Below are 26,278 nucleotides of genomic sequence, written 5' to 3'. Positions count from 1 at the left end.
TAAATCTCGTGTCTCAATGTTTGTCCGCGATGAACTCTTAAACTACTTAACCGATTTTAATCAAATTTGCACACCGTGTGCAGTTTGATCCAACTTGAAAGATAGGGTATATTTTGTTTTGATATATGTAATTATTATATTTAAGAAAAAAAGTAAGGCGATACGAAGTTTGCCAGGTCAGCTAGTAATAATAATAATAATAATAATCTACCTGAAATGAAAATAATCAACTATAAATATAATAAAAAATGCAATAAAAATACAAAATAAAAATATTCTACTAGGACCTGCCTACCGCCACAGACTGGATGGTATTGACGAACAAGCCTGATAACGTGGTGATTTACAGAGCAAGGTCGAGGGTGTTTTTGGTGGACATCACCACGCATGACGAGAACCTCGTGAAAGCCGTAACTAAGAATAAACGTAAATATCTGGATCTGGCGCACGAGATTGTCGACATATGGGGTGCGGGGTCCGCTGAAATCATCCCTATCGTAATATCTGCCAATGGTTTGATCCCGGTTAGCCTCGCTCACCATCTGAGGCAAGTGGGGATCCGGGACGGTTCGCTCGGAGCCAGGTTGCAGAAGGTGGTGTTACTTGACTCGGCTAAGATTGTCCGCCGGTTTCTCAGCCTACAGCCCAATCCCCCGGCCGTTTAATCTTCCTGCCGGGGTGTAATCCTCCACCTAACCACTCCTCCACCTCCACCATAAGTATATATATATACAAATATGTAAATTTATTATATTATTTATATAAATATTTATTATATTATATGTATCTATTATATATTAAGCGAGTGGAGTGACATCTAATATAATATAATAATATACTTTATGGCACATTTAAATAAAGGAAAATATTTACATTACACGCAGCTATAGTCACAAGTTGTACAACCAGGCGATCTTATTGCTAAAAAGCAATCTCTTCCAGAGAACCTTATAAAGAGAGGGGTTTTCAGACGGGCAAGTAGTATATAAATATAAATAAGTAAAATAAATATATAACAATTATACATACATATACACATACGTAGGCAATAACAAATAAATATAAACATGCACATACACATAAATATATAAATACAATAATCGTAGGTATATAGAGCTTAATTGCAAATTTTGTGATCTTTTATTAATTGAATAAAGTGAGTTTAAAATAATGTATATGGTAAGGTAATATGCTTTCGAACCGTTGTCGTTATGATAATCGTTTCTCGCTCATCATCTTATTGTTCAATATCTACTATCTGTCTGTGTGGCTACGGTAGTAAAGAATATAGCTACGCCCTCTCTTCCCGTGGATGTCGCAAGAGGCGACTAAGGGACTATAACACAGTTCCACTACCACCTTGAATCTTAAAAAGCCGACCGATGGTGGGACAACCATCTAACTGCTGGCTTTGAAATACACGGGCTGAAGACGGGCGGCAGCGTCTTCAATGCGACAAAGCCAGCCCTGCGGTCATCAACCCGCTTACCCAGCGTGGTGACTATGGGCAAAACACACGAGTTCAAGCCATTTTTGGCGCGAACTTGTGGAGACAGTTGTGGACTGCGATAGGCTGAAGTAGTGATAGCTTAACTCCGTTGTAAAATGTGATGGAATTGTCCTTTATCTCACTCACTTACTCACCTGTTAATTTTTTACTGCTACGAGCTTTTTCTATAACGTTGTGAACAAAACTCTGAAACTCTTTTTACATAAAAATTTTACGTGATCGATGTGGCCGGGTATACCCGCGAGCTCTTCAGATACTAGTGGACTCCGTTGTAACCTCAGTGACACTAAGTATAATAGCTAAAGTATTAAATAAATAAAGTGTTCCGCTAACTCAATAGTCACAGCTATTGTTAACCACAAACAACGGGTATCATTTATTTCAAAGTTATTAAAGTTTTAAGAAATACGGGGTTTTAAATACCCAGCCACGTCGACACTGAGCTAAGACTTTATGCATGCCTTTCACGTTTAAGATTTCTGTTTAAAACGCAAGAATATGTTCTTACAATAAAATAAAAAATATGAGCATCTACATCATTCATATTTTCTGTTAGCAACTGGCTGTGGCTATCCTAAAAAAAAACTTCAAAAGAATTTTTTACTTCAGTTGTCAGGCTTCTTAACCATTAATAATTAAAATTGTGGGAAAATCGTAATGTTCGTACGATAACATTGTTTTATAGAATAATGCCTATCTTGTTTACAATTAAAATTAAAAAAAACTTTGTTCAAGAACCTAGTAACCTTCAAAATAATTTAAAATCCATGTATTGAACCATGTTTTAATTTTTAGTAAATAAAGAACTCAACCCGCACGTGTTCGCTTTTTTATAAAATATGTCGATATGATGACTCATTTCAAACGCTTGAACATACGAATTCTCTTCTAATCTTTACCTATCACTTTGAATATGAAATATCTGATTTTGGATTTAGCAGATGTTAAAAAATGTAACCTAAAATAATAACGGCGGCCACTGTAAATATAATTCGACATTACACGAATTGAAATGAAGATGTATATTTTAAAATGATGATAACAATTAAGACGTTCGCGCTTACGCTTCAACCTGTAATATCCTACTGCTGGGCAAAGGCCTCTTTCCCCATAGGAGTAGGAGAAGGATCAGAGCTTAATCCACTACGCTGCTCCAATGCGGGTTGGTGGATATATTCCCTACTATTTTATTATTAATACGTTCAATTATCTTGAAATGTTCAGGCACTAAATCAACATGTACCAACCGTCACCTAGACTCAATGCTAGGAAAAGGCCTTACGCTACTCCACTACGGGTTGACTAGTATCGTAAAAAAATAAAGAAAAAAAATAAAATAAATAAAAAAAATTACTAGACAGTCACAGGACTGTCGATTTGTAGTTTTAAGAATAAATCGCCTGTTTAACAAAAGGCATGGCATTTTAAGCCCGTGGATGTTAGTTTCAAATAAAAAAAAAAACGCTAACAGGTGACATCTATGATAAAAACTCATCAATTATCGTGGTTTTTGAATCCTCATTTAAACACTTATACATAAGACCCCAATCAAAGAAAGTAAAGAAAGAACTTTAAATTTTGTAAACAGAATTTTTTTATTTATATTAAGTGTGGTAACTTTAATTTGTTTTAACAGAATTTTTTTATTTAATAAATATGGTATCTCAATCAATCTCCAATTTCTTAAAACTACCCTGAATTCCGAATAAATCCTCAACATTAGTTTTCCCGTTTGGACGCAATGATTCATTAACGCGCTTTCGACCTTCTTCTTCGTAGTACTGCTTATTATCTCCCAAATGGCGAATCATCTCGTCTGAAAAACAATTTTTACAAATTTCGTTTGTTATATTGTAAAAAAAAAGTTATTTGTTCTATGTCAGAAATGTCCAAGGAAAATATTGTTTTCTGGGGCAAGTGGACAAGTTTTTTTACATTTATATTATCATCATCATTAGGTGGTGACACGTACTTCCGTTGAATAATAAGGAAATTGAAAATCACTTTTTGTCTGTCACTTGAGCAAATAAATGACATCATCCTTACGTGAGGTATAGTATAGTCCAGTCTAGTCCTACCTGTAGGTATAAACTACACATTCGTTATGAACTTTTAAACGATTCTTTTATCTCAGTTCCAAGGTTGTTCGATGAATGCACCGAACCTTTTTTTAACCAAGTTCAAAAAAGGCGGAAGCTCTCAATTCGACTGTATATGTATTACGTCAGAACTTTTAACTAGATTGACGGATTTTGATAATTCTTATTTTAACCGATTTTAATTGACGAATTTTAATTTGATCGAGATATGATGACTTCTTTTTGAGTAATCTTTAATAACGCGTATTTACTTGACTATTTTTTCGTCTACCTACGATATATTACTTGTCAATGTACTTGAATTCAGTTTTATCTCGTTTGCGAGTAAACACAATTATTTATTAAGAATAATAAACAACATAATACATATTATATTACTACTTCAATAACTGATCTAACTTGTTTTTTTACACTAATTACATCGTATACTGTTTTGATGTGTGGAAAATTTAAACATTAGTATGCAATAACGACTTCATTAATTTTCTTGTATTTAGCATGTGTCATGTTCCTATGGAGTGGCGTAGTTCTTATGGACTAACACTCTAAGCGTGTATGAAATTTATGTTTATTAAAAAATAACCAAAACGATTTACCTCTTAAAGTAATGTTATCCTTATAGTTTCCTCCTAACTCTTTCGGGAATGCACTTTTCGGCACGTATTGATAAATGGACTTAGACCCTCGCTCGTGAATTTTTATCATGTCCATAAACGATTTCTTCGCAAACGGTCTCACTAATGACATAAAGCGATCCATGAAGTACGGGGCATTTAAAAAATGGACTTCTTTTAATTTAGTTAACATGCATTCCTGGAATAAAATCGGGCAATATTTTACTAACTCACCGGATAAATCTATCATCAGTGATTATTTTAGATAAATAAAAAAACCACAAAATTCCTACAGTAAGTTAAACAATAAATGTAATATTTTGGTTTTTCATGAAACTCATATAGAACCAACTTCTATCTACATACACATATATTTTAAAAAGAAATAAAAAATAACCATCCAAAAAATAACCAGCAAATCTCGTAGGAAGGTCCCAAAAAACACTTATCATTCTTATAAACAGAACGAAATACCATTACAATGCTGTGGACATCGTGTTGGTCAAACCCAAACATTAGTCTAAATAAACGCAATCAGCCAGAGGTACTAATACTTACTTCAGTTATTTTAATTTTGTGTATCAATCTACTTTTGTTATCCAAAAAGAGCTTAAATTCTATAAATGCTAACTTAGGGTAATCACAATACTTGTTGTATTGATAAAAAATAATATATTCTGAGTTTCCTACCTTTTCTACCTTAAGTAGTCACTATTACTTAACTTTAGATAATATTTGCATTTTTTCGTTTAACCTTTTTTTAATAATTTTCAGGGACCGCTATTCATTTTTCATAAAATTTTCTATTATCAAATTTAAAGGATTTTTGTTTTTAGCAAAACGAAGATTTATTTAGGTACAGGTCAACGCGACAAAGAACGCTTACAGTTAAAACATATATAACAAAAATACTCTTATAAATATACGATATAAATTTTGAATCGAATATATAATATGTTTTACCTGATGGAAGATTATAACTTGTCTTAATGTTGACAAATCAATCCTGCCTACGTGTCCAATACATGTAAGATCCATGTCAATTAGAACAACAAGTCTGAAATTCAAAAGACATTTACATAATGTTAAATCACCCTCACAACTATCTCATAGTCACAATAACGTTTATGAACATTTCTCCAATCTTATAAACTGTTGTGTGCTCCTTGTAGTGTTAGATCAGTTATTTACTACAAATCACTTATTTAACTTTTATAAGTTGTGTTTGCAGGCAAACGAAGAAAAACCGACTTCAATTATATCGACAAGTAATACAACGTAGGTAGACGAAAAAATAGTCAAGTAAATCATCATTACAGCCTATACAGTCTACTGCTGGGTATAGGCCTCCACAAGTTTACGTCAAAAATAACGTGAACTCATGTGTTTTGCCCATAGTCACCACGCTGGGCAGGCGGGTTGGTGACCGCAGTACTGGCTTTGTCGCACCGAAGACGCTGCTGCCCGTCTCCGGCCTGTGTATTTCAAAGCCAGCAGTTGGATGGTTATCTCGCCATCGGTCGGCTTCTTAAGTTCCAAGATGAACAACAAAAGTAAATACTCATTATCAAAGATTACTCTAAAAGTTGTAATCAGATCTCGATGAAATTTAAATGTGACCACATGATAAACATCGGCTTTCGATTGAATTAAAAATCATTAAAATCGGTACACCCAGTAAAAAGTTATGCGGATTTTCGAGAGTTTCCTTCGATTTCTCTGGGACCCCGTCATCAGATCCTGGTTTCCTTATTATGGTACTAAACTAGGTATAACTCCTTTCCAACAAAAAAAGAATTATCAAAATCGGTTCATAAACGACGGAGTTATCCCCGAACATACAAAAATATATATATACGGCCAAATTGAGTAACCTCTTCCTTTTTTGAAGTCTGTTAAAAGCATGACAATCAACCCATATATGATTTATTCGAAATGCTTATTGAGCCGCCTAGAATATAATCTTATTCTGCTTAGCACCACTAAGTTTTTTTAATTCAAGCAGGAAAAATTTACGTCAAGTAGCTCACAAACACTATACAAAGTACAATATTGATATTTTCAAGATAGACTATTCCTTAAAATCCCTCACTCAACACAACATTTGTCTGGTTGATTGGTACGAATAAGTTAGTAATGAAATTTATGTCCACCAGTTTGCGTTAGTAATAGTAACTTGAATTTATAGGATTTTTCAGTAATTTTAACTTCACTAAAATATTTTTTGATTTAGGACCGACTTCTGCTGATTGCTTTATTCATATTTACCCTGGCCATGTTCCTTCTGCATATTGGTATAAATCGAAGACCATTCCGAATACGCGGACGATATCATTGAACATGTAACGTTTAGGATCTCCATCTAATAGTCGACAATATATCACTTTGTAACCGTCGGCTGTGAACGTTGGGAACGGAGTTATTAAGCTGCAACAATGGAAGCTATTAATATTATTTATACTTTATAGTACACCACAAATACATTACAAACATAGCTTAAAGGTAGTTACATATTATGAAGTAGGTACAATGGGCGGATTTATCGCTCATTAACCATTTCTTCCAGACAACCCAAACATTGAAAGGAAAACTTAATAACGAGACTGGGTAGGTGATGTTGTTGTATAATAAAAATCTTAATATATATAAATCTCGTGTCACAATGTTTGTCCTCAATGGACTCCTAAACTACTTAACCGATTTTAGTCAAATTTGCACACCGTGTGCAGTTTGATCCAACTTAAAAGATAGGCTATATTTTATTTTGATATATTATGTTATTATTATATTTCAGAAAAAAATAAGGTGATGCGAAGTTCGCCAGGTCAGCTAGTTACTTATAAATATGTTAATTTGTTACTACTGATCAAAGGCCTCTTCTACTATATAAATTTATTAGAAATTCTAGAAATTCTGTGAATGAATAAAAACAATCTAAGAACTTTTTTGTCTTAAAAACTTACACTGTATTCATACATTGGATGATCTTTTTATCAACTACTCTGTTTAGAAACCAAGTAGTCAAGTGAGTTCTGAGCGTGTAGTGGAGATCCAAAACTTGCTTAGAGACTTCAGCACTCTTTTCGCAACAGAAGAAAAGTAATATGAGATCGAGTTCTGAAAACACACAAGAAAAAATTAAAAATTAATGACACCAATCATGTCTAATATTTAAAATAGTTAAACTTGTCTGATAAATAATACAAACAGTATTAATACAGTAAATAGAGTAATTGTTTAATACATTACATGTCTTTCTATGTAATCTATACTAATATTATAAAGATGTAAACTAGCTACCTTTGTTTGTTTGTAGGGGGTAATCTTCGCAAATACTGATCCGATCAAGAAAATTCTTTCACTGACAGAAAGCTACACTATTCAGAAGTAATATCGGCTAATTCTTCAATAATAATTTTATTGTTATTGAAGAAAAAAAGACAGTGAACAATAATAATATATGTAAATCTATTCGGAGAAATGCGAGCGAGATGAAAACTATTCTTTATATTCATCACAAAAATAATAATTAACGCCCAACGAAGTGGGCACGGGTCAGCTAGTTTTTTATAAACTTAATCGTCTCTGAAATGACAAAGGAATGAGAAAAACTAAAAAGAAAAAAGCAGTACGTATAATATTTAGTAAAACTACCTCCAACTAATTACACAGTATGATCGCTTGTACTCATTTTACCCTACATTGTACTCGTATATTATAGTGCGTCCTTTCTCATTCCTTAAACCATAAACAATTAAAACATCAACATACTCAGCCCAGGGATATGGTTGTGAAAACATATTAGCACTAAATTATTTTATATCTTGCCTGTTATATATTTTTCTGGCAGGTGGGGCTGCGTCTTTAGCCACTCCCGTAACTTTCTGATATCCTCTGGAGATATATCTGGATTCTTTTCGTACTCCTTCTTTACTGGAAATGCATTTACGCCCGACATTTTCTGAGAACACATATTATCATATTTTCCTATATTTATTACAAAATATACACACACATCTACATCAGTACAAAAACACTAAAACTAAATAAAATATTATAATTTAAAATTCTTTTAAACTTATTCTATGTTAATAGTAAGCTAATCTTTTTTATGTTGTATTTGTGACACTTTTACAAACCTGTGAACGACTTTATTGGTGATAGTGTTTAAACTTGGTACGTTACACTTCAAAGTAATTTTCCAAAATACCCATTAACTTATTAATAATGTCTTATTGGAAATAAATTTTAAAGACACCGCCTGATGTCGATGCAAGCATTTATTTACTGAGTCAACATAATATTGACATCCATATTTATAAATACGTCCAAGTACAACTCGGTCGAAGGATAAAGAAGTCTATTTATAAACATGTTTTCATGACTTTGATATAAAATATTTTAAAATTGTTACCTACGGTAGACGGAACAAAAATACCTTTACTTTTTTTTTTAACCGCACCAAACAAGTTGTAGTAAGTGATTTTATTTTGTTTTATTTTATAAGTTTCAAACATTTCAATACCTGTATGAAGTTGAAAGGGAGATATAAGTTAGTGAAGATAGAAAGTTTTAATTCAGTTGTGTGGTCTAAAGCACAATCTTTTTTTTTGTATATATGCGCTTCAGCCTATAATATCTCACTGCTGGGCATAGGCCCCTTTCCCCATTTAGGAGAAGTCCTCCAAATGCTTAATCGACCTACGTTGTATTACACCGCATAACTTTTCACTGTTTGTACCGATTTTAATGATTCTTATTTTAAATCCAAAGTTGAAGCTGGTCTTGTGGGTGCCTTTTAATTTGATTCAGATCTGATTACTACTTTTTGAGAAATATTTGATAACGCGTTTCTACTTGACTATTTTTTTATCTACCTATGGTGTACTTGTCGATGTAATTGAAGTCGTTTTTTATTTCGTTTGGGAGCAAACGCAAAATTTACATTTTACTTTTACGATTTTTTGCAGTACCTAATCGCATTAATAATCTGAAAAAATCACATAACTTCTAAGATAATAAGGTAGAATCTAAATATAGTCTTGAAAATTGTGTTCGTTATGACAAGCGTAAGGAAACGTTACGATAATAGACTACTACTGCCTTTGGACGACTCAAATATAAGAAGCATCACAAACGCGTTACTGACCATACCCATTCTTTTAAAAATGCACGCTCAGGAGATTTGTCTGTCTTATTCATAACTAAAACACCATACAGTACTTGACAATTACATTATTTGGCTGTGGTCTGATGTGTCTGTCAACCTCTTCAGAACACACATTGAAGACATAATACCAACCCTTCTATATTCCACTCTCGTCAGCGTAAACAAAACTCAGAATCTCATCTTGTCAATAAAACGATCGACAGAGAATTGCTGACTACGTAACACACTGACGTACACAACACCTAAGAACATACAATTATCACGCAATGTAGCTCTATAAAAATACCATTGCGGCATACTCCCGTTACAAACAAGAAAAAAAAAGCTAATATTACCTTGCTATATACTTTACAATCTACTTTCAATATATAAAAAACATAAATACACACACGTATATATATGTATGTATTTATATGTGTATGTGTGTTTACGTAAGTATATTTACACGTTTATGTCTCACTTTAAATGTTATATCTCAATTTGTACACCTACACCAACACAATACCATCTCCTCTGTCCCTAGGTTGCCTGGAAGAGATCCCTTTTCAGCGATAAGGCCGCCCTTTGTATCGTATGATACTTTATTAAAATCAATTTGCCATTGGATTATTTCTGTTTTAGTCGTCTTTACGACACCCACGGGAAGAGAGGGGGTGGCTAAATTCTTTGGTGCCGTAGCCACACAGCACAGTTTACTTATAGGATATTTCTATTTAATACACGTGAATCTAAAAATTGGAGTTTATTAATTGAGGTGAAACAGACCCTTATGATCTATTATAACTTCTGCTGTTAAAATCAGGCTAAAGTTTATCCTACACATAGCTTTGATGTAAAGCTAAGTGCAGGATAATCTTTATTGACAACCAGAGTAACAGGCCCATAGATAGTAGACAGTATCTATAGTAGTACTTATATAGCAATCTTGAAATAGTTGGCCGACGATGCCGCCGTCCTCGTACTCATTCTGGTCCAAATCCTCGCAGTGGTAAGCAATTACAGTAAATAAACGGGCAAAAAATGTTATGAGTGGAAAGGAATACGTAACAGAACATTAGACTAAACATATTGGAAGCCAGCTAGAACAAAATCAAGAACTAAAATCTCTATCAAGTTGAACAAAAAGTAACATGAGTTTAGTCCTAAATTTATAAAGATCATCAAACTTACGAATTATTTAATTAGTTCATATTAATTTTATTTATTTATTTATTTACAGAAAAAAATATAGTTTATGTGACAATCCGTGCAACAAAAACAATGAACATTTTAATAGTGCACTGTGTTTCTAGAACAATAGTAAAATATTAAAGATAACACTAACATATCTTTTCTTTTTTTTACGCTGGAAAATGCATTTACGCACTAACCCCGCAGAGTGATAAGGCCGCTTTTTGTACCTGTTTATTTTCGTGTTTGATGAAAATATGTCCTCTTTTTAACCGAGTTCAAAAAAGAAGGATGTTACTCAATTCGACCGTATATTTTTTTATGTATGTTCGGGGATAACTTCGTCGTTTATGAACCGATTTTGATAATTCTTTTTTTGTTGGAAAGGAGATATCCTAAGTGTAGTACCGTGATGTGGAAACTAGGATTTGATGATGGGATCCCAGAAAAATCGAGGAAAACCCTCGAAAATCTGCATAACTTTTTACTGGGTGTACCGATTTTAATGATTTTAAATTTTATCGAAAGCTGATGCTTATCATGTGGTCACATTGATCTGATTGCAACTTTTGACTTGAGTAATCTTTGATAATGCGTATTTACTTGAATATTTTTTCGTCTACCTACATTGAATTATTACTTGTCGATTTTGCAGCAAACACGATTACTGTACAATAAAGCATATTTGTATGTTTCATATTATTATTTTATTTTAAAATATATGTATGACACGATAACAAAAAAATATCTAAATAAACTTGTAAAACTTGTTTGGTTTGAAACAATCTCTTAGTTTTTTTTTTTTTTTTTTTTTTTGTTTGTATAATTTTTATAATTGTACTGCTATTGTTTGTATAGTTTTTTACTAAGACGAATTATATTTCGTGAAATCATAAGTATTTAATCCTGCTTTGTTAAGTTAAAAAATATTAATATATAACAATATGTTGGTGTAACATCTTTAATTTGTTTTTTATTAAATGATAGATTTTCTTTGCCTGCAAGTGATCTTCAAAACGATAAGCGCGAATAGAACAAAGCAGACAGCAATTTAGTTTAAAATGGAGTCAATATATTTGTGGATACGGATACGTGAAACTACGTAATAAATGAAAATAAAAACAATAACATTGAAGAAAGACACTGCTCATTAAAGATGATTCATCTCTTTTCAAATGACCTTTAGTGCGCATTTATACCCCGGAGCTGATGGTGTCTGTCAAGATGCAGGAGTAAGAACCTAGAAAGCCTATAACGCCCATGTTTGCTGACTTTAAATACTAAAACAATACTTATTATAATTTTATAAATAATTGTGTTAACGAAAAAAAAAACGACTTCAATTACATCGACAAGTACAATAACATAAGTAGACGAAAAATAGTCAAGTAAATACGCGTTATTAAAGAATACTCAACAAACACTACCTACTCAACAGATCTCGATTAAATTTAAATGGGAGCACAAGACAATTATCAGCTTTCGATTAAAACAAGAATGATCAAAATTATTTAAAAAGAATAAACTGCTACCCTAGAGAATAATACAGCTCACTACGTTATAGTAGATGTGGCCATATAACATCATTTGATCGATATTCACCGAAATAGTTTTACTGGTTTCCGATAGATGGTGTTGTGACAAAGTACATAACGTCTCACAAATACTATTACTACATACTAGTAATATACATGAGTACTAATTATATGAGACCACATGACAAGCATAAGCTTTCGATTAAAGTAAAAATCATTAATATCGGTAAACCCAGCGAAAAGTTATGAGGTACCTATAGGTAATAATACAACGTAAGTCGACGAAAGTAAATACGAATTATTAGATATAACTCTAAAAGTACTTGTCGGACCACATGACGCCCAATACCTTCCGATTAAAAAAAAATATTGATATCTGTCCAACCAGTCAAAAGTTTTGGGGTAACATACATAAAAAAATAAAAACGAATCGAAAAGCTCGTCCTTTTTGGAAGTCAGTTAAAAAGGCCGAGGGATTATTAAAACTTTGAATGTTGATTAAAAAAATGTTATTTGTGCGAGAAGGGTGCTGGCGAGTACGCGCCGATAATCAGCTGTTGACAGACAATTATTATGCATGGAAAACTCCATTCAATAATGCAATAAATTAACATTAATCATTTTACGTTTCTTTTTACTATAAAATGCGTAATAGGAAAATTTTGTCGACCCTAAAAAGACCTATAGCATTACATTCGAACTTAAAACGACCTTCATCTCTGTCTCTTCATTCTGTTTAATGAATAAGCAATTTTTTAGATTTGCTTTGCAACTGCTGGCTTTCAAACACACAGGCCGAAAACGGGCAGCAGTGTCTTCGGTGCGAGAAAGCCAGCCCTGCGGTCACCAACCCGCCTGCCCAGCGTGGTGACTATGAGCAAAACACATGAGTTCGCGCCATAATGTCGGGCGCGAACTTGTGGAGGCCTATGTCCAGCAGTGGAGTGCAATAGGCTGGAATGATGATAAGTATACTGGAATTCGAAAAAAAAGATAAATGTACCAAAACTTTTGTCTTTTGTATACGTCAGACATAGAATGACGTCAGATAGCTTTAACGGCAACCGATAAAACATAATAATAAAAAACGAGTGTGCTTTAGACCACACGACTGAAGTAAAACTTCCTTAGCTCTATCTAACATAAGTTAACGGAAGTTAAGAGAGAGATATAAATCTTCTCGCCTCGCCCACATCGGCTGATCACACTTTTTGTAACGCTCTCATTACACATTCACCATTTTACTCCCCCAGTCAAGCATGCATTAGAAGTTTTATCAATAAATATTTAAACTAAGTCTTAATAGTAAAACTTAATGCTAAATTTCAGCTCGAAGTAATGTGTTTCCGTAGTGTAGCGGTTATCACGTGTGCTTCACACGCACAAGGTCCCCGGTTCGATCCCGGGCGGAAACAGATTTTTTTGTCGTGGAGCTCATCGTTTTAGCCTGTAAAATCCCACTGCTGGGCATAGGAGTCTTTCTCAATGTAGGAGAAGGATCAGAGCTTAATCCAGGTTGGCGGATATATTTCCTACTATGAGTAACGATCGCTATCAGGTGTACATGATAACAACTCATCTCATAGTCAGCTGGTAAAGGTTAGCTTCATATGTTAACATACATTAAAAATGAAATACTCTTTTATTTATAATTTAGTTAACATTTATGTCGCTACTGATACTGTCGGTAGGTATTAAATTTATTATTTAACCTCTGTGCATTTTTAAATGAAAATAAAATTTTCAATTTTGAATTAAATATAATCTGGCCAGGATTTTACAGGCAAACCTTTTGCGATTATTTTATTTTCAATAAGGAGATGATGGGTGAAGTTCGGATCTCGCACTACCATGGTAAAAATTAATCAATTACCAAGTGGCAGTTGAGCAACTTACAAGGGGAGGATATAAAAGTTTTTTGTGGCATTTTACTATAATAATCATTATTTTATTTTAAGATTGAACTACCCAACTTTATAGAGGTACATATACATATACATAAACTACAAAGCATAAGTATATAAATTTTTTATCATTATAACAACATTCAACAAAATATAAAATAAGAAATTAATTATTTATTGTATTATAGTCTGTTTCCCACGTACCCACGTAGTGCCCTCGTGCCACTCAATTCGACCGTATACATATGTATATATATATATATATATATATATATATATATATATATATATATATATATAGCCGACCGTATATATATATATTATGTATGTTCGGGGATAACTTCGTCGTTTATGAACCGATTTTGATAATTCTTTTTTGTTGGAAGGAGATACCCCAAGTATGGTACCATGAAAAGGAAACCAGGATCTGATGATGGAATCCCAAAGAAATCCAGGGGAACCATCGAAAATCGTAGTGTCGACTAGTGCGTTTGTTAATTTTTTTCGTCTACTTACGTTGTATTACTTGTCGATGTAATTGAAATAGCTTTTTTCGTTTGCGTGCAAACACAATTATTTGTTGTAGATTAAGTTCAATCAATTTTCTATAAAAGCCTCCCACCAGCAGCGGAACCTGGCTAAATTTACATGCTGGTTCAGTTCAGTTAATTAAAATGTGGTTGATAAGGAGCCATCCATATCCAATTAGTTCGTAATTAATGGGACTATGCTTAACGTCATGAAATATAACAATGAGGAGGGGGGAGTTGCCAGACAATAAGAAATGTGATATTCGCATTTAATTACATTCTTTTGTTTTTCACACAATTTAAATTTTTTTTATTATTATATACCAGCATCATTATTTATTTACATAAATTTATACATTTTATCCAATAAGTATAATAAAAAAACGAGTGTGCTTTAGACCACACGACTGAAGTAGGCCTTCTTTAGATCGTACAGTAATACACGAAACTTAACTCTCTTCTCTCTCTTTCTATCTTCACTAACTTATATTACCCTCTCAACTTTCACTTGCATCACCCCATCACACTCTTCGTAACGCTCTCGTCACACATTCACCAACTTACTCCTCAAGACAAGCATGCGTAAAGGTTTGTATTGGTAATTAGTTAGTAGTTAGTACTTAGTTATTGCTATTACATGGTACGATACGGTAAAAATATATGATACGATGGTATGTGACGCAACGGCATATAATCTAATAATATACTATATAATAAATCTTAAGTATGTGTTTTTTACACATGTCGAAGACGGGCAGCAGTGTCTTCGGTGCGACAAAGCCAGCCCTGCGGTCACCAACCCGCCTGCCCAGCGTGGTGACTATGGGCAAAACACATGAGTTCAAGCTATTTTTGGCGTGAACTTTTGGAGGCTTATGTCCAGCAGTGGACTGTGATAGGCTGAAATGATAATGAATGATGATGTTGTGTTTTTTGTATTTTTTAATAAATAACAAATAAAAGAAGTTTTACTTCAAAAATACTTAAATTACTAATATGTATGCTATTTTTAATCACTTATACGTGTATTATCGTATCTACCTTTCGTAACGTAATGTTTGATAGGAGGTCGCATCAAACGTGACTTGAGAGTGACAAAGTTGTAAAGAGGGATCAAAAATAATTAAATTCCAGGTACCGTATTTTCTAGAGGATCCTTTCTTTTTGTAAGTATACTTATTGCTATAGCACAATACGTCGATTTTACAAATATTTATAAAGTATCACAAATAGGTGTTTATTATTTTCAGTTTTGTATCGACAACATTTCGGTTTGTTAAAACTTTAATTTTACCTATATTGATTTGGTAAATATATTATATATTTTATCAGGTATTTTATTTTTCTTTTTGTTTTACTGAGACTATGAGACGTACGGGTTTAATTATATCGTATTTTTAATTGATTGTAAATTTGTATTAATTGTATCTTACAACCCTAAAAAAATATCAATCAGCTAATTTGTATCAGAATTGGTAAGTAAATAAAATGTACCTACTTACTAATCCTGTTCCTGTTGAAACTACAAAAGAAAACATGATAATTGTTTGGTTCTTACTTGAATATAATACGATCATTTTGTTTGTTAAAATATTGCTCAATGGTAAAAAAATTCTCATCCGCAGTCAATTTTGTTCTGTGACCTTCTTTTGCATACCGGTAAGTAGTGGTTTTGATTTTACCATCCTATCTTTTTTAAATTATCAGTTAAGAAACGACCAGTGCATCTCTTATAGGTTGCAAGTCCTAAGACATCTTTTAAAATACGCGACATGGTTCTAGGTGATATCTTCATCTCCCAAAATAAATTATTTTGCTTTCGGACAGGATTTCTTCGAAGTCTTTCCCTTACTACTTTGATCGCCTTTTTCGTATGAACACTGCGTGGACGGCCAGATCTTTTTCTGTCACAAACAGAGGTTTCATTGTACCTATCAATAGCCCGGTACACAAACATTTGACTAATACCAAGCGAATGAAGAATTTTAAAAATTGTATTTAGCTCCATAACTACTTTGTTTAATGCAATCACGGCGATTCGAATCTCTATCACCCCACTCCGTTTTTATATCACAAAATATTTTACAATGTACTGCCGCGAAAATGATAAATAATATTGAACATAACATAACATTGAACATAACAGATTCCAAGTTCAAATTTAATATTTTGTGTAAATTGGTGTGTAATGTTTTTTTTTTACTGTTTTAATGTATTTTTTATGCAATTAAAAAATATATTTACATTCTGCACTCCTTTTCTATATATAAGTTATAAGTGAGCGAAATTTTATACCCCTCTGTCTACGCAATTTTCGTTAAAAGGGGTACATACTTTCGCTTCACGTATTAACCCATATGTGCTCACCGCCCCATTTTTAAAACGGCAGGTTATTTATTTTCTGTGTCGAACTAAAACTGTGATTTGATTATTGAATGGTACTGTTCGCTTTGTTTACATTTTGACATTATAAAAAAAAAAAAACGAAAAGTTACTGGCGCCATTTTTTCTGTTTTTTGGAAGAATAGAAAGTGCAAGTGTGGTGTTCACGATGGCGGGAATAAAAAGTAAGTTTATTTTTTATTTATTTATAAGTAAAACCGTGTAAAGCAGTTTTTTTATATGTATTATTTTATATTTGATTAGTTTTGTAATAAAAATCAATTCTTTCGGTTGAGATTTAGTTTTTTAGAGGCATTATTTATAGCGCCCCATTATTGGGGCGCTGGGCACGTACTTGCATGTTGATTTCAAACTTCATAGTATATGTGTTATATTTTATTTACATTGTTTATAGCAACTTCCAGTTATATTGGTACTTTATATGTTATACTTTTATATTTATTATGTTGTTTTAGGTTGAGTTTGGCAGAAATTATCGACTTATTGGAGACGGAAGATGAGGACACTATCTACACATAGCCCAGCAACCAAATGTTGACGAGAGACTGCGATAGTGACGAAGTAAATGCGCTTGTAGGTAATATCAATCACCTGACAGGCAATCAACTACGAGCCGAGGCGCTGCTTGTATCGAGCCGAGGCGCTGCTTGTATGTGTGCGCAAATTGGGTTCACTTTTACAAAGATAAGTTATAGAAGTGGACTCGATTGATGACGACAAGATATCCCTATCGGGAGATACATCCACTTCTGCGCCAAAAAGAGGTAGCACAGGTAACACTAATCCCGATCTAGGTGTTGGAGGATCTGTCATTACGAACTTGGCGGCCAAATTGCCTACAGATTTTCGAGTTCATGTTTACATAGACAATTTCTTTACATCGTTTAGATTGCTTATCGCTTTGAAGGATTTTGGTCACCAGGGGACATGAACAATACGGGCCAAAGGGTCGAAAATGCGCTGCTGGAGTCAATCGACGACATAAAGAAAAAACAGCGAGGGAGCTATGATCAACACGCCTGATGTTTCATCAAATCATTGATGAAACATCAGGCGTGTCCCTAGTGCGATACAACGTCAGTAACGTCGTTACCGTAGCTTCGAGCTGTGAAGGTGTTTCTCCAGTTGGATCCGCAAGCGATGGTCAAGTGCTGTAAAAGAACCCTCGATTTAACAGCCCTTTTGTGTTCAAATGTATAATCAATATATGGGCGGAGTAGATCGTCTAGATCAAAATATAGGCTGCTACCGCAATAGCATAAATAAAAAAATTGGTATTATTCTGATGTGTGGATGTGTATAGATGTTCTTAGATGTAATAAAAATTTCTTTACAACCTCTATAACAGTTATTTTATTAATATTACTCTTTGAAATAAATGCAATTGAAAAAATTAAGGAGTGGTTATAGACGTGATCTGCCGTGCTCAGCGCCCCAAAATTGGGGCGGTGAAAATGTCCAAAACGGCATATTTTTTTATTTAATTTTCAGAATACCTTTATTTTTATGCTTATTGGACTTAGAATATAACGAAAAAAATATCAGTTTTTACGAAAAAAAAAGTTGAGCACATATGGGTTAATATAAGGATTTTTGTTATTTTATTATACAAGTACCGACATCTAGTGAGGGATTTCGTAAACGTCAAAGAGTGTCGTCTACCGCGACCACGGTCTTAGACATAAGACATTAGGTATAAGACCGTGGCCGCGACGTATTTTAGTCATTGAAATTTTCTATTAGATGGCTCTCATGTCAATTTTAACTTCAACTCATGTTAAATGCACGGTCTTAGTAAAAAAACCGACCGAAAAATACCGACCGACCTAGCGAGGATCGAACCCGCACGTGCGGGTACGCAGTCCAGGATTTTTTTTAGGCAACCCATTTTTAATATATTATCTAATATACTAAATTAATTATAAAGTATGTTTCATTCCATTATCAGCTCGGTGAAGATCGACTTAGGTTCGGATCTTAGACCATTAGTAAGACCAAAAACTCCAATGAAAGTGTGAGCACCTATATAATAGTGCGTGATTAATGGCGTGATGTAACTTATCAGCGTAATTATGATACTATTTATTTACATAAATATTAATTATTCTTGTTTTGTTGACATATAACCGGTTTTCATTTCACATGTTATAACTAAATATATTATTATTGAATAATATACATATTTACAATTTTAAAAATGTATCTTTCGAGTTTCTTCAGAATCTGCATTTCCAATATGATGCGGGTGGGTGGGGTGTGGCAAAGACTGAACGCCCAAGGTCATTGAGAAGGGGGAGCCTCTTAAAATGACGATTTAAAAATCTTCTGAAGCGTACTCGAAGAAAGACATTTTTAATGTTGATCTTGTACTGTACATCCCCAGCAAGGCCGTTAAATTTCTAATGAACACCTGAAAACTATTGTAATTGATAAGCAATTTAACCACCGTCCATAGTCAAGCAGAATCAGGAATTCAATTCTAACTCTTCTCTTAAATAAAGAGAAGGTTTTTACCCAACAGTGGGTTGTTATCAGGCTGTTTCGAGCTTAGTTCACTTCAATATATAAATAATCTTGCATTTTTATAAGCTCATTAGTCACATCAATAACAGTTATAATACCAGTATAACCGCACATTACTACAGACGAGAGTTTTGAACGAAATCGAAAGTGATGTGCCGTGGGAAGCAGGTCGATGAGACGTTACGAACGAAATAACCTTCTACTCTATTATGATCTTTATTTTAAAAGCACGAAATACCAATATTGAAATAACCAAAATTCGTAAAGCTCTTGTGTAGGTCACTAGTCTAGGTTTCTGTAAGAACTATGTTAATATAGTATCAAAGCCTTTGCAAGCTTTAGAGTTATTATTAATTACATAGTCTTAATAAAGAAACAGTCATATTAAAACATTTTAATAAATCGATTGAAGTGTGCGTGTTTGTGTGTGTGTGTGTGTGTGTGGTGTTACTGGTCCTTCGATGCTCATTCTATTGTAGTTTTAATGTATGTTGTTTTTTAACCGACTTCAAAAAAAGGAGGAGGTTACTCAATTCGACCGTATATATTTTTTTTAATGTATGTTCGGAGATAATTTCTTCGTTTATGAACCGATTTGGATAATTCTTTTTTCGTTGGAAAGGAGATATTCATAGTTTAGTACCATGATAAGGAAACCAGGATCTGATGATGGGATCCCAGAGGAATCGAGGGAAACTTTCAAAAATCGTAAGGGTGACTAATAAATTTAATCATGTTTTCATTAAGTACTATAAAGCACTACTATTTAATAAAGGTCTGGAGTCGATCTGATGATGGAGAAGAAAGATAGTCGAGGGAACTCTTCAACAATTTATAGCAATTACCTGCTTTTTGAACTTAATTCGTTTTTATTGATGAGAACTTTTCACCTGTATGAGTTATAAGTGCCATTACCGTCTAATGATGGAGACAAAAGTTAGTCGAGGGAACTCTTTAACGATTTATAGCAATTACCTGCTGTTTGAACTTAATTCGTTTCTATTGATGAGAAATTTGCATATATATGAGTTATAAGTGCCATTTCAGTCTGATGATGGAGACGAAAGATAGTCGAGGGTACTCTTCAAAGACTTATAGCAATTACCTGCTGTTTGAACTTAATTCGTTTCTATTGATGAGAACTTTGCACCTATATGAGTTACAAGTGCCATTAAAGTCTGATGATGGAGACGAAAGATAGTCGTGGGAACTCTTTAACGATTTATAGCAATTACCTGCTGTTTGAACTTAATTCGTTTCTATTGATGAGAACTTTGCATATATATGAGTTATAAGTGCCATTTCAGTCTGTATTATTAATTATTGAATTTTTAACTTGTCTTCTGTATTTACACTGCAAAAAAGAGAGGGTCCTCCTAACAAAGATATTATAAACTCAACCTAAAGATAAACTTATAAAATACTTAAATATATTACATTTTCATTTTTCAATTTTTTTTTCTGTTTATAGTTCGACCGCTGTGAAAACGTGTTAAATACACAAGAGACGAAACGTCAGATTATGAGTCTAATTTTTTTGTTGAAAAATTGATGATATTTTTTTTTATTGATCTTCTACTGAGGTAAGATTTAACTAGATTAGTGTGGACAAGTCATTACAGACTCTGAAATGTAAAATATTAAGTAACTAATCGCTTTCTCTCACTAGATTTTATTAATCTATATATCTATATATACATTATTATACGTATATATAAAAGCGAAAAGTCACTCATCACGAAATCTCCAAAACTATAACACCTACAAACTTAAAATTTGGCAGGTAGGCTCCTTATAGGACGTCGACTTTCGCTAAGAATGGATTATACGAAACTCGACCCCTAAGGGGATAAAACGGGGATTGGAAGTTTGTATGAAAGTCCTATGTTTTTGAAGTAAGAGACTTGAAATTTAAAATGTACGCTCTTTAAATGGTGAGAAGGTGTCCAAATAATGTATCTTTAGAAATCAACTCCTTTTTGGGGTTAAAACGAGGGATGGTAGGTTAACTCCCTCATCACGAAATCTCCGAAACTATAACAGCTACAAACTTGAAATTTGGCAGGTAGGTTCTTTATAGGGCGTAAACATCCGCTGAGAAAAGATTTTACGAAACTCGACCTCTAAAAGAATAAAACAGGGGTTGGAAGTTTATATGAAAGTCCTATGTTTTTGAAGTAAGATACTTGAAATTTAAAATGTATGGTCTATAGATGGTGAGAAGATGTCCAAATAATGTATCTTTAGAAACCAACTCCCTTTTGGGGTTAAAACGGGGGATGGTAGGTTGACTCACTCATCACGAAATCTCCGAAACTATACCACCTACATACTTGAAATTTGGCAAGTAGGTTTTGTATAGGACGTAAACATCCGCTAAGAACGAATTTTACGAAACTCGACACCTAAAAGGATAAAACGGGGGTCGGAACTTTATATGAAAGGCCTATGTTTTTAAAGTAAGAGACGAAATTTAAAATGTATGCTCTATAGATGGTGACAAGGAGTCCAAATAATGCATCGTAATCTATATATATAAAAGAGAAAGGTCACTGACTCACTCATCACGAGAACTCAAAAACCGCTGGATGGTCCGTCCATCCAGAATGGACAAAGATGAAATTTAGCAGGGAGGTAGATTATAGTTAGTAAACATCCGCTAAGAACGGATTTTTGATTTTTTGATTTTTGATGAGGTTTTATAAAAATAACTAATAAATTATACTAAATTGTGCCTTTTAAAAAATTACTCTGCGTGATAAGCATTTCAAGTGACTGAAATAAAAAAATAATTTGCTTAAACATCTTGATAGTAATGCATATCTTCATAACCACGCGAAAGTAGTCGCGGGCAACAGTTGGTGGATTATAACAATAAGTCCCCAAAAGTGTATGTGATCGATTCCCTCAAAATTTACTGAACGGTTTTTCATGCGGTTTTACCAATGGAGAGAGGACTTCAAGAGGAAGGTTTACGGAACGACTAAGCCGATTTTGATGAGATTTTCAGTTTCACTGGAAGTTTGCCGGGAAAACTTTGGTACTCACTGATTTAAACGCGGGCGAAGCCGCGGGCACAGCTAGTAATTATATATAAATATATTGTTATATTGCGGAAAACCGGGATGTCTTGCGCGAACTCAGTGAGGCCTCTGTCCAACAGTGGACTGACTGACTGAGTTGATATAACGCTTAAACAGATAGTCGATTCCGTGTTCATCATCATCATCATCTTCACTTTAGCTTGATACAGTCTACTGGTGGACATAGGCCTCCGCAAGTTCAAGCTCCTCATGTGTGTTTGCCATAGTCACCACGGTGGGCAGGCAGATTGGTGACCGCAGGGCTGACTTTGTCGCACCGAAGACGCTGCTGTCCGTCTTCAGCCTGTATATTTCAAATCCAGCAGTTGGATGGCTATCCCGCCACCGGTCGGCTTTTTAAGATCCAAGGTGGTAGTGGAACTATGTTCTCTCTTAGTCGCCTCTTACGACACCCACGGGAAGATAGGGGGCGGCTATATATTTTATTACCGTAACAACACAGATATTTTGTCCAAATGAAAGTCCAGTTATAAGATAAAAAATAAAAAATAAATAAAACAACTACCGCAGGTTAGCTGGAAGAGACTTCTTCTAGAGTTATCTCTACCGGCTTTCTACATATAAATTATATAATGTGTATAACGCCTGACTGAGCGCAGTAATCGTCGTCCGGGCTACATCTGACGCCCGTTAGCAATAGTTTTCATTCATTAGTTTTGTTTCATTGCATATTGGAAAATTACTAAAATCGGAAACATCGACATTTTTTTTATTGTCCGCTTAACTTCAACACGCCAATGCGCCAACACGCCAACATGCCAATGTGCCAATACGCCAACACGCCAACACGCCAACACGCCAACACGCCAACACGCCAATACGCCAATACGCCAATACGCCAACACGCCAATACGTCAATACGCCAATACGCCAACACGCTAACACGCCAAAACGCCAACACGCCAACACGCCAATGCGCCAACACGCCAACACGTCAACACTCCAACACGCCAATACGCCAATACGTCAACACTCCAACACGTCAACACTCCAACACGCCAATACGCCAACACGCCAATACGCCAACATGCCAACACTCCAACACGCCAATGCGCCAACACGCCAACACGCCAATACGCCAATACGCCAACACCCCAACACCCCAATATGCCAAAACACCAATACGCCAAAACGCCAACATGCCAATACGCCAATGCGCCAACACGCCAACACGCCAATACGCCAACACGCCAATACGCCAACACGCCAACACACCAATACGCCAACACAGCAATACGCCAACACGCCAATACGCCAATGCGCCAACACGCCAATGCGCCAACACGCCAATGTGGCAATATGCCAACACGCCAACACTCCAACACGCCAATACACCAACACTCCAACACGCCAATACGCCAACACGCCAATACGCCAACACGCCAATACGCCAACACGCCAACACGCCAATACGCCAATACGCCAACACGCCAATACGCCAAAACGCCAATACGCCAACACGCCAACACGCCAATACGCCAATACGCCAATGCGCCAACACGCCAACATGCCAACACGCCAACACGCCAATACGCCAATGCGCCAACACGCCAATACGCCAACATGCCAATACGCCAACACGCCAACACTCCAACACGCCAATACGCCAACACTCCAACACGCCAACACGCCAATACGCCAACACGCCAATACGCCAACACGCCAACACGCTAACACGCCAACACGCCAATACGCCAACACGCCAACACGCCAACACGCCAACACGCCAATACGCCAACACGCCAATACGCCAACACGCCAACACCCCAACACGCCAACATGCCAACACGCCAACACGCCAATGCGCCAACGTGCCAACGCGCCAATGCGCCAACACGACAGGACGCCAACAAAAATAACAAACCTGTTTAATAACGAACCGTTATTTATGATATTATATCTATTCAGGTCCGGAAGAAGCCACTTCGTCATCTAAGGACATCGTGGCAGGATAGGAAATTGAATTACCCTTTTTGCGCTTGATAAAGCTCCAAAAAAGTTTAGGATTTGAAGACAAAGTTGTTTCCAGGCTATTCAAATACAATTTATTGTTTAGATTATGAAGCTTCGCGCAACGCTCCCTGAGCAACTTAAAAGTAATTAAATCACGAGGGTTGCCATTTTTAGGATATTTAAATTTTTCATTGATGACTTTTATCAGTGCTGCAGAAAACCATAGCGGATATTTACTAGACCGTGATTTGGGCACATGTTTAGCAATGATAATTCTCAGAACAGCTGTCATAACTCAACAATTTCTTGTCCCAAGAATATTATTCAGGGCAAAGTGCCCTGAATAATATTCTTGGGAGTCTGTCACAATCAGCTTTGATTTGATTCTGTCACAGTCAGCTTTGTAGAAGCGGAACCTAGCCCCAAAACAAGGTTCGAGCTTTTCCTGAAAGTTAATTTTCACGGAAAACTCAATAGGAGGGTGTAATGGTTCTATCCCGGAAAGAGGGTCCTTGCTTTCGCTAAATTGGGAGATAACCAGAGAGCTAATTACTAGGTCTAAAACGCGATTTTTATTATTTTTACAACAATTATACTGTGTAAGAGCATTTAATGACATTAAATCAGTAATCATCTTATTCAACAAATTATTCGTTGTTATCGGAGTCAGTGCAGGCCAGTAGTCTAGTTCCAACACAGACCACCCAAGTTAAAATCCCCAAGAACGATTATATTAAAGGAGCTAAGTTTATCAATTATATGACTTGTATTTAAAATGAAGTGTTCCAAGATATGTTTCAATACAGGAGGGGAAATATAAACGGTGCAAATGTACAGATAATCAGTTTGACCATTGGTATTTAGCAGTTCAAGTTTAACCCATAAATCCTCACAGTGCGATATACAATTTATGTGGAGTAATTGTGAGATTTTTCCAAATAGGAAGGCAAACATCTTAACCTAAGTGTATTAATATAATATATGATATGATATTTGAGAGCCAATTCATTGACGAAACCAATCTATAAAATATTACGCTACAACGATTAATAAAATAAAAATATTCCAAAATCGAAAAAAATGTATCTCTTTTCGTAGCATAACGATGAGATAATATAAAAAAAATTATCCCAACTGTTATGATAAAAATAAGACATGATAAATATTTATAATATTTTTTATACAAATAGATCACCAAACAAGATTACGGCTCACCTGATGGTAAGCGATTACCAGAAGCATTGAAAGCGTGTTGCCGACCTTACCCCGAATCTCCCCCAGGAGCTCTGGTCACCTTACTCACCACAGAAACACAACAATCATTTATTTATACTAACCTATATAACCATTTATCCATTCCGTACTCACAGTTATTTTATGATATTGAAAAATTAAAACGAAAAAGGTCCAATGAAAATAAAAAAAATTACATTTAAGTTGTTACATAGCGAGCAATGAACACTTTGTGACTGTCACAAATAAAAAAAACTGTATAATTATTATTTTATTTATTTATTGACAATTGACTTATCTCGTATATAAAATTCTCGTGTCGCGGTGTTTGTAGTTAAAGTCCTCTGAAACGGCTTGACCGATTCTCATGAAATTTTGTGTGCATATTGGGTAGGTCTGAGAATCGAACAACATCTATTTTTCATACCACTAAGTTAAAAGGGGGGGGGGGGGATTAAAGGGGGTTAATAAAATATATGGCAAAACAACGTTTGCGGGGTCAACTAGTCTATCTATCTATATATATATAT

General features: G+C 34.7%; 1 protein-coding gene and 1 non-coding gene across 2 annotated transcripts; one reads left to right on the top strand and one right to left on the bottom strand.

The window, feature by feature from the left end:
* Positions 1–3,136: 3,136 nt before the first annotated feature.
* LOC123663744 (clavesin-2-like) lies at positions 3,137–8,518 on the bottom strand. The gene is made up of 7 exons (XM_045598409.1): positions 8,363–8,518; positions 8,052–8,184; positions 7,187–7,340; positions 6,492–6,650; positions 5,187–5,280; positions 4,206–4,422; positions 3,137–3,326 (listed from the first exon to the last, which is right to left on the bottom strand). Exons 2-7 carry the CDS (start codon positions 8,179–8,181, stop codon positions 3,175–3,177), a joined length of 906 nt encoding a protein of 301 aa, XP_045454365.1. The 5' UTR covers positions 8,182–8,184; positions 8,363–8,518; the 3' UTR covers positions 3,137–3,174.
* A 4,922-nt stretch (positions 8,519–13,440) lies between these two features.
* On the top strand, positions 13,441–13,513 carry Trnav-cac. Its single transcript has one exon. It is a non-coding gene; the product is annotated as a tRNA-Val (tRNA).
* The last annotated feature ends 12,765 nt before the right edge of the window (positions 13,514–26,278 follow it).

Source organism: Melitaea cinxia, chromosome 20 (assembly GCF_905220565.1).
Source record: "Melitaea cinxia chromosome 20, ilMelCinx1.1, whole genome shotgun sequence".
Taxonomy (NCBI): Eukaryota; Metazoa; Arthropoda; class Insecta; order Lepidoptera; family Nymphalidae; genus Melitaea; species Melitaea cinxia.
Note: the sequence above shows the minus strand (reverse complement) of the source record. Positions and strands in the feature narration are given on the sequence as shown.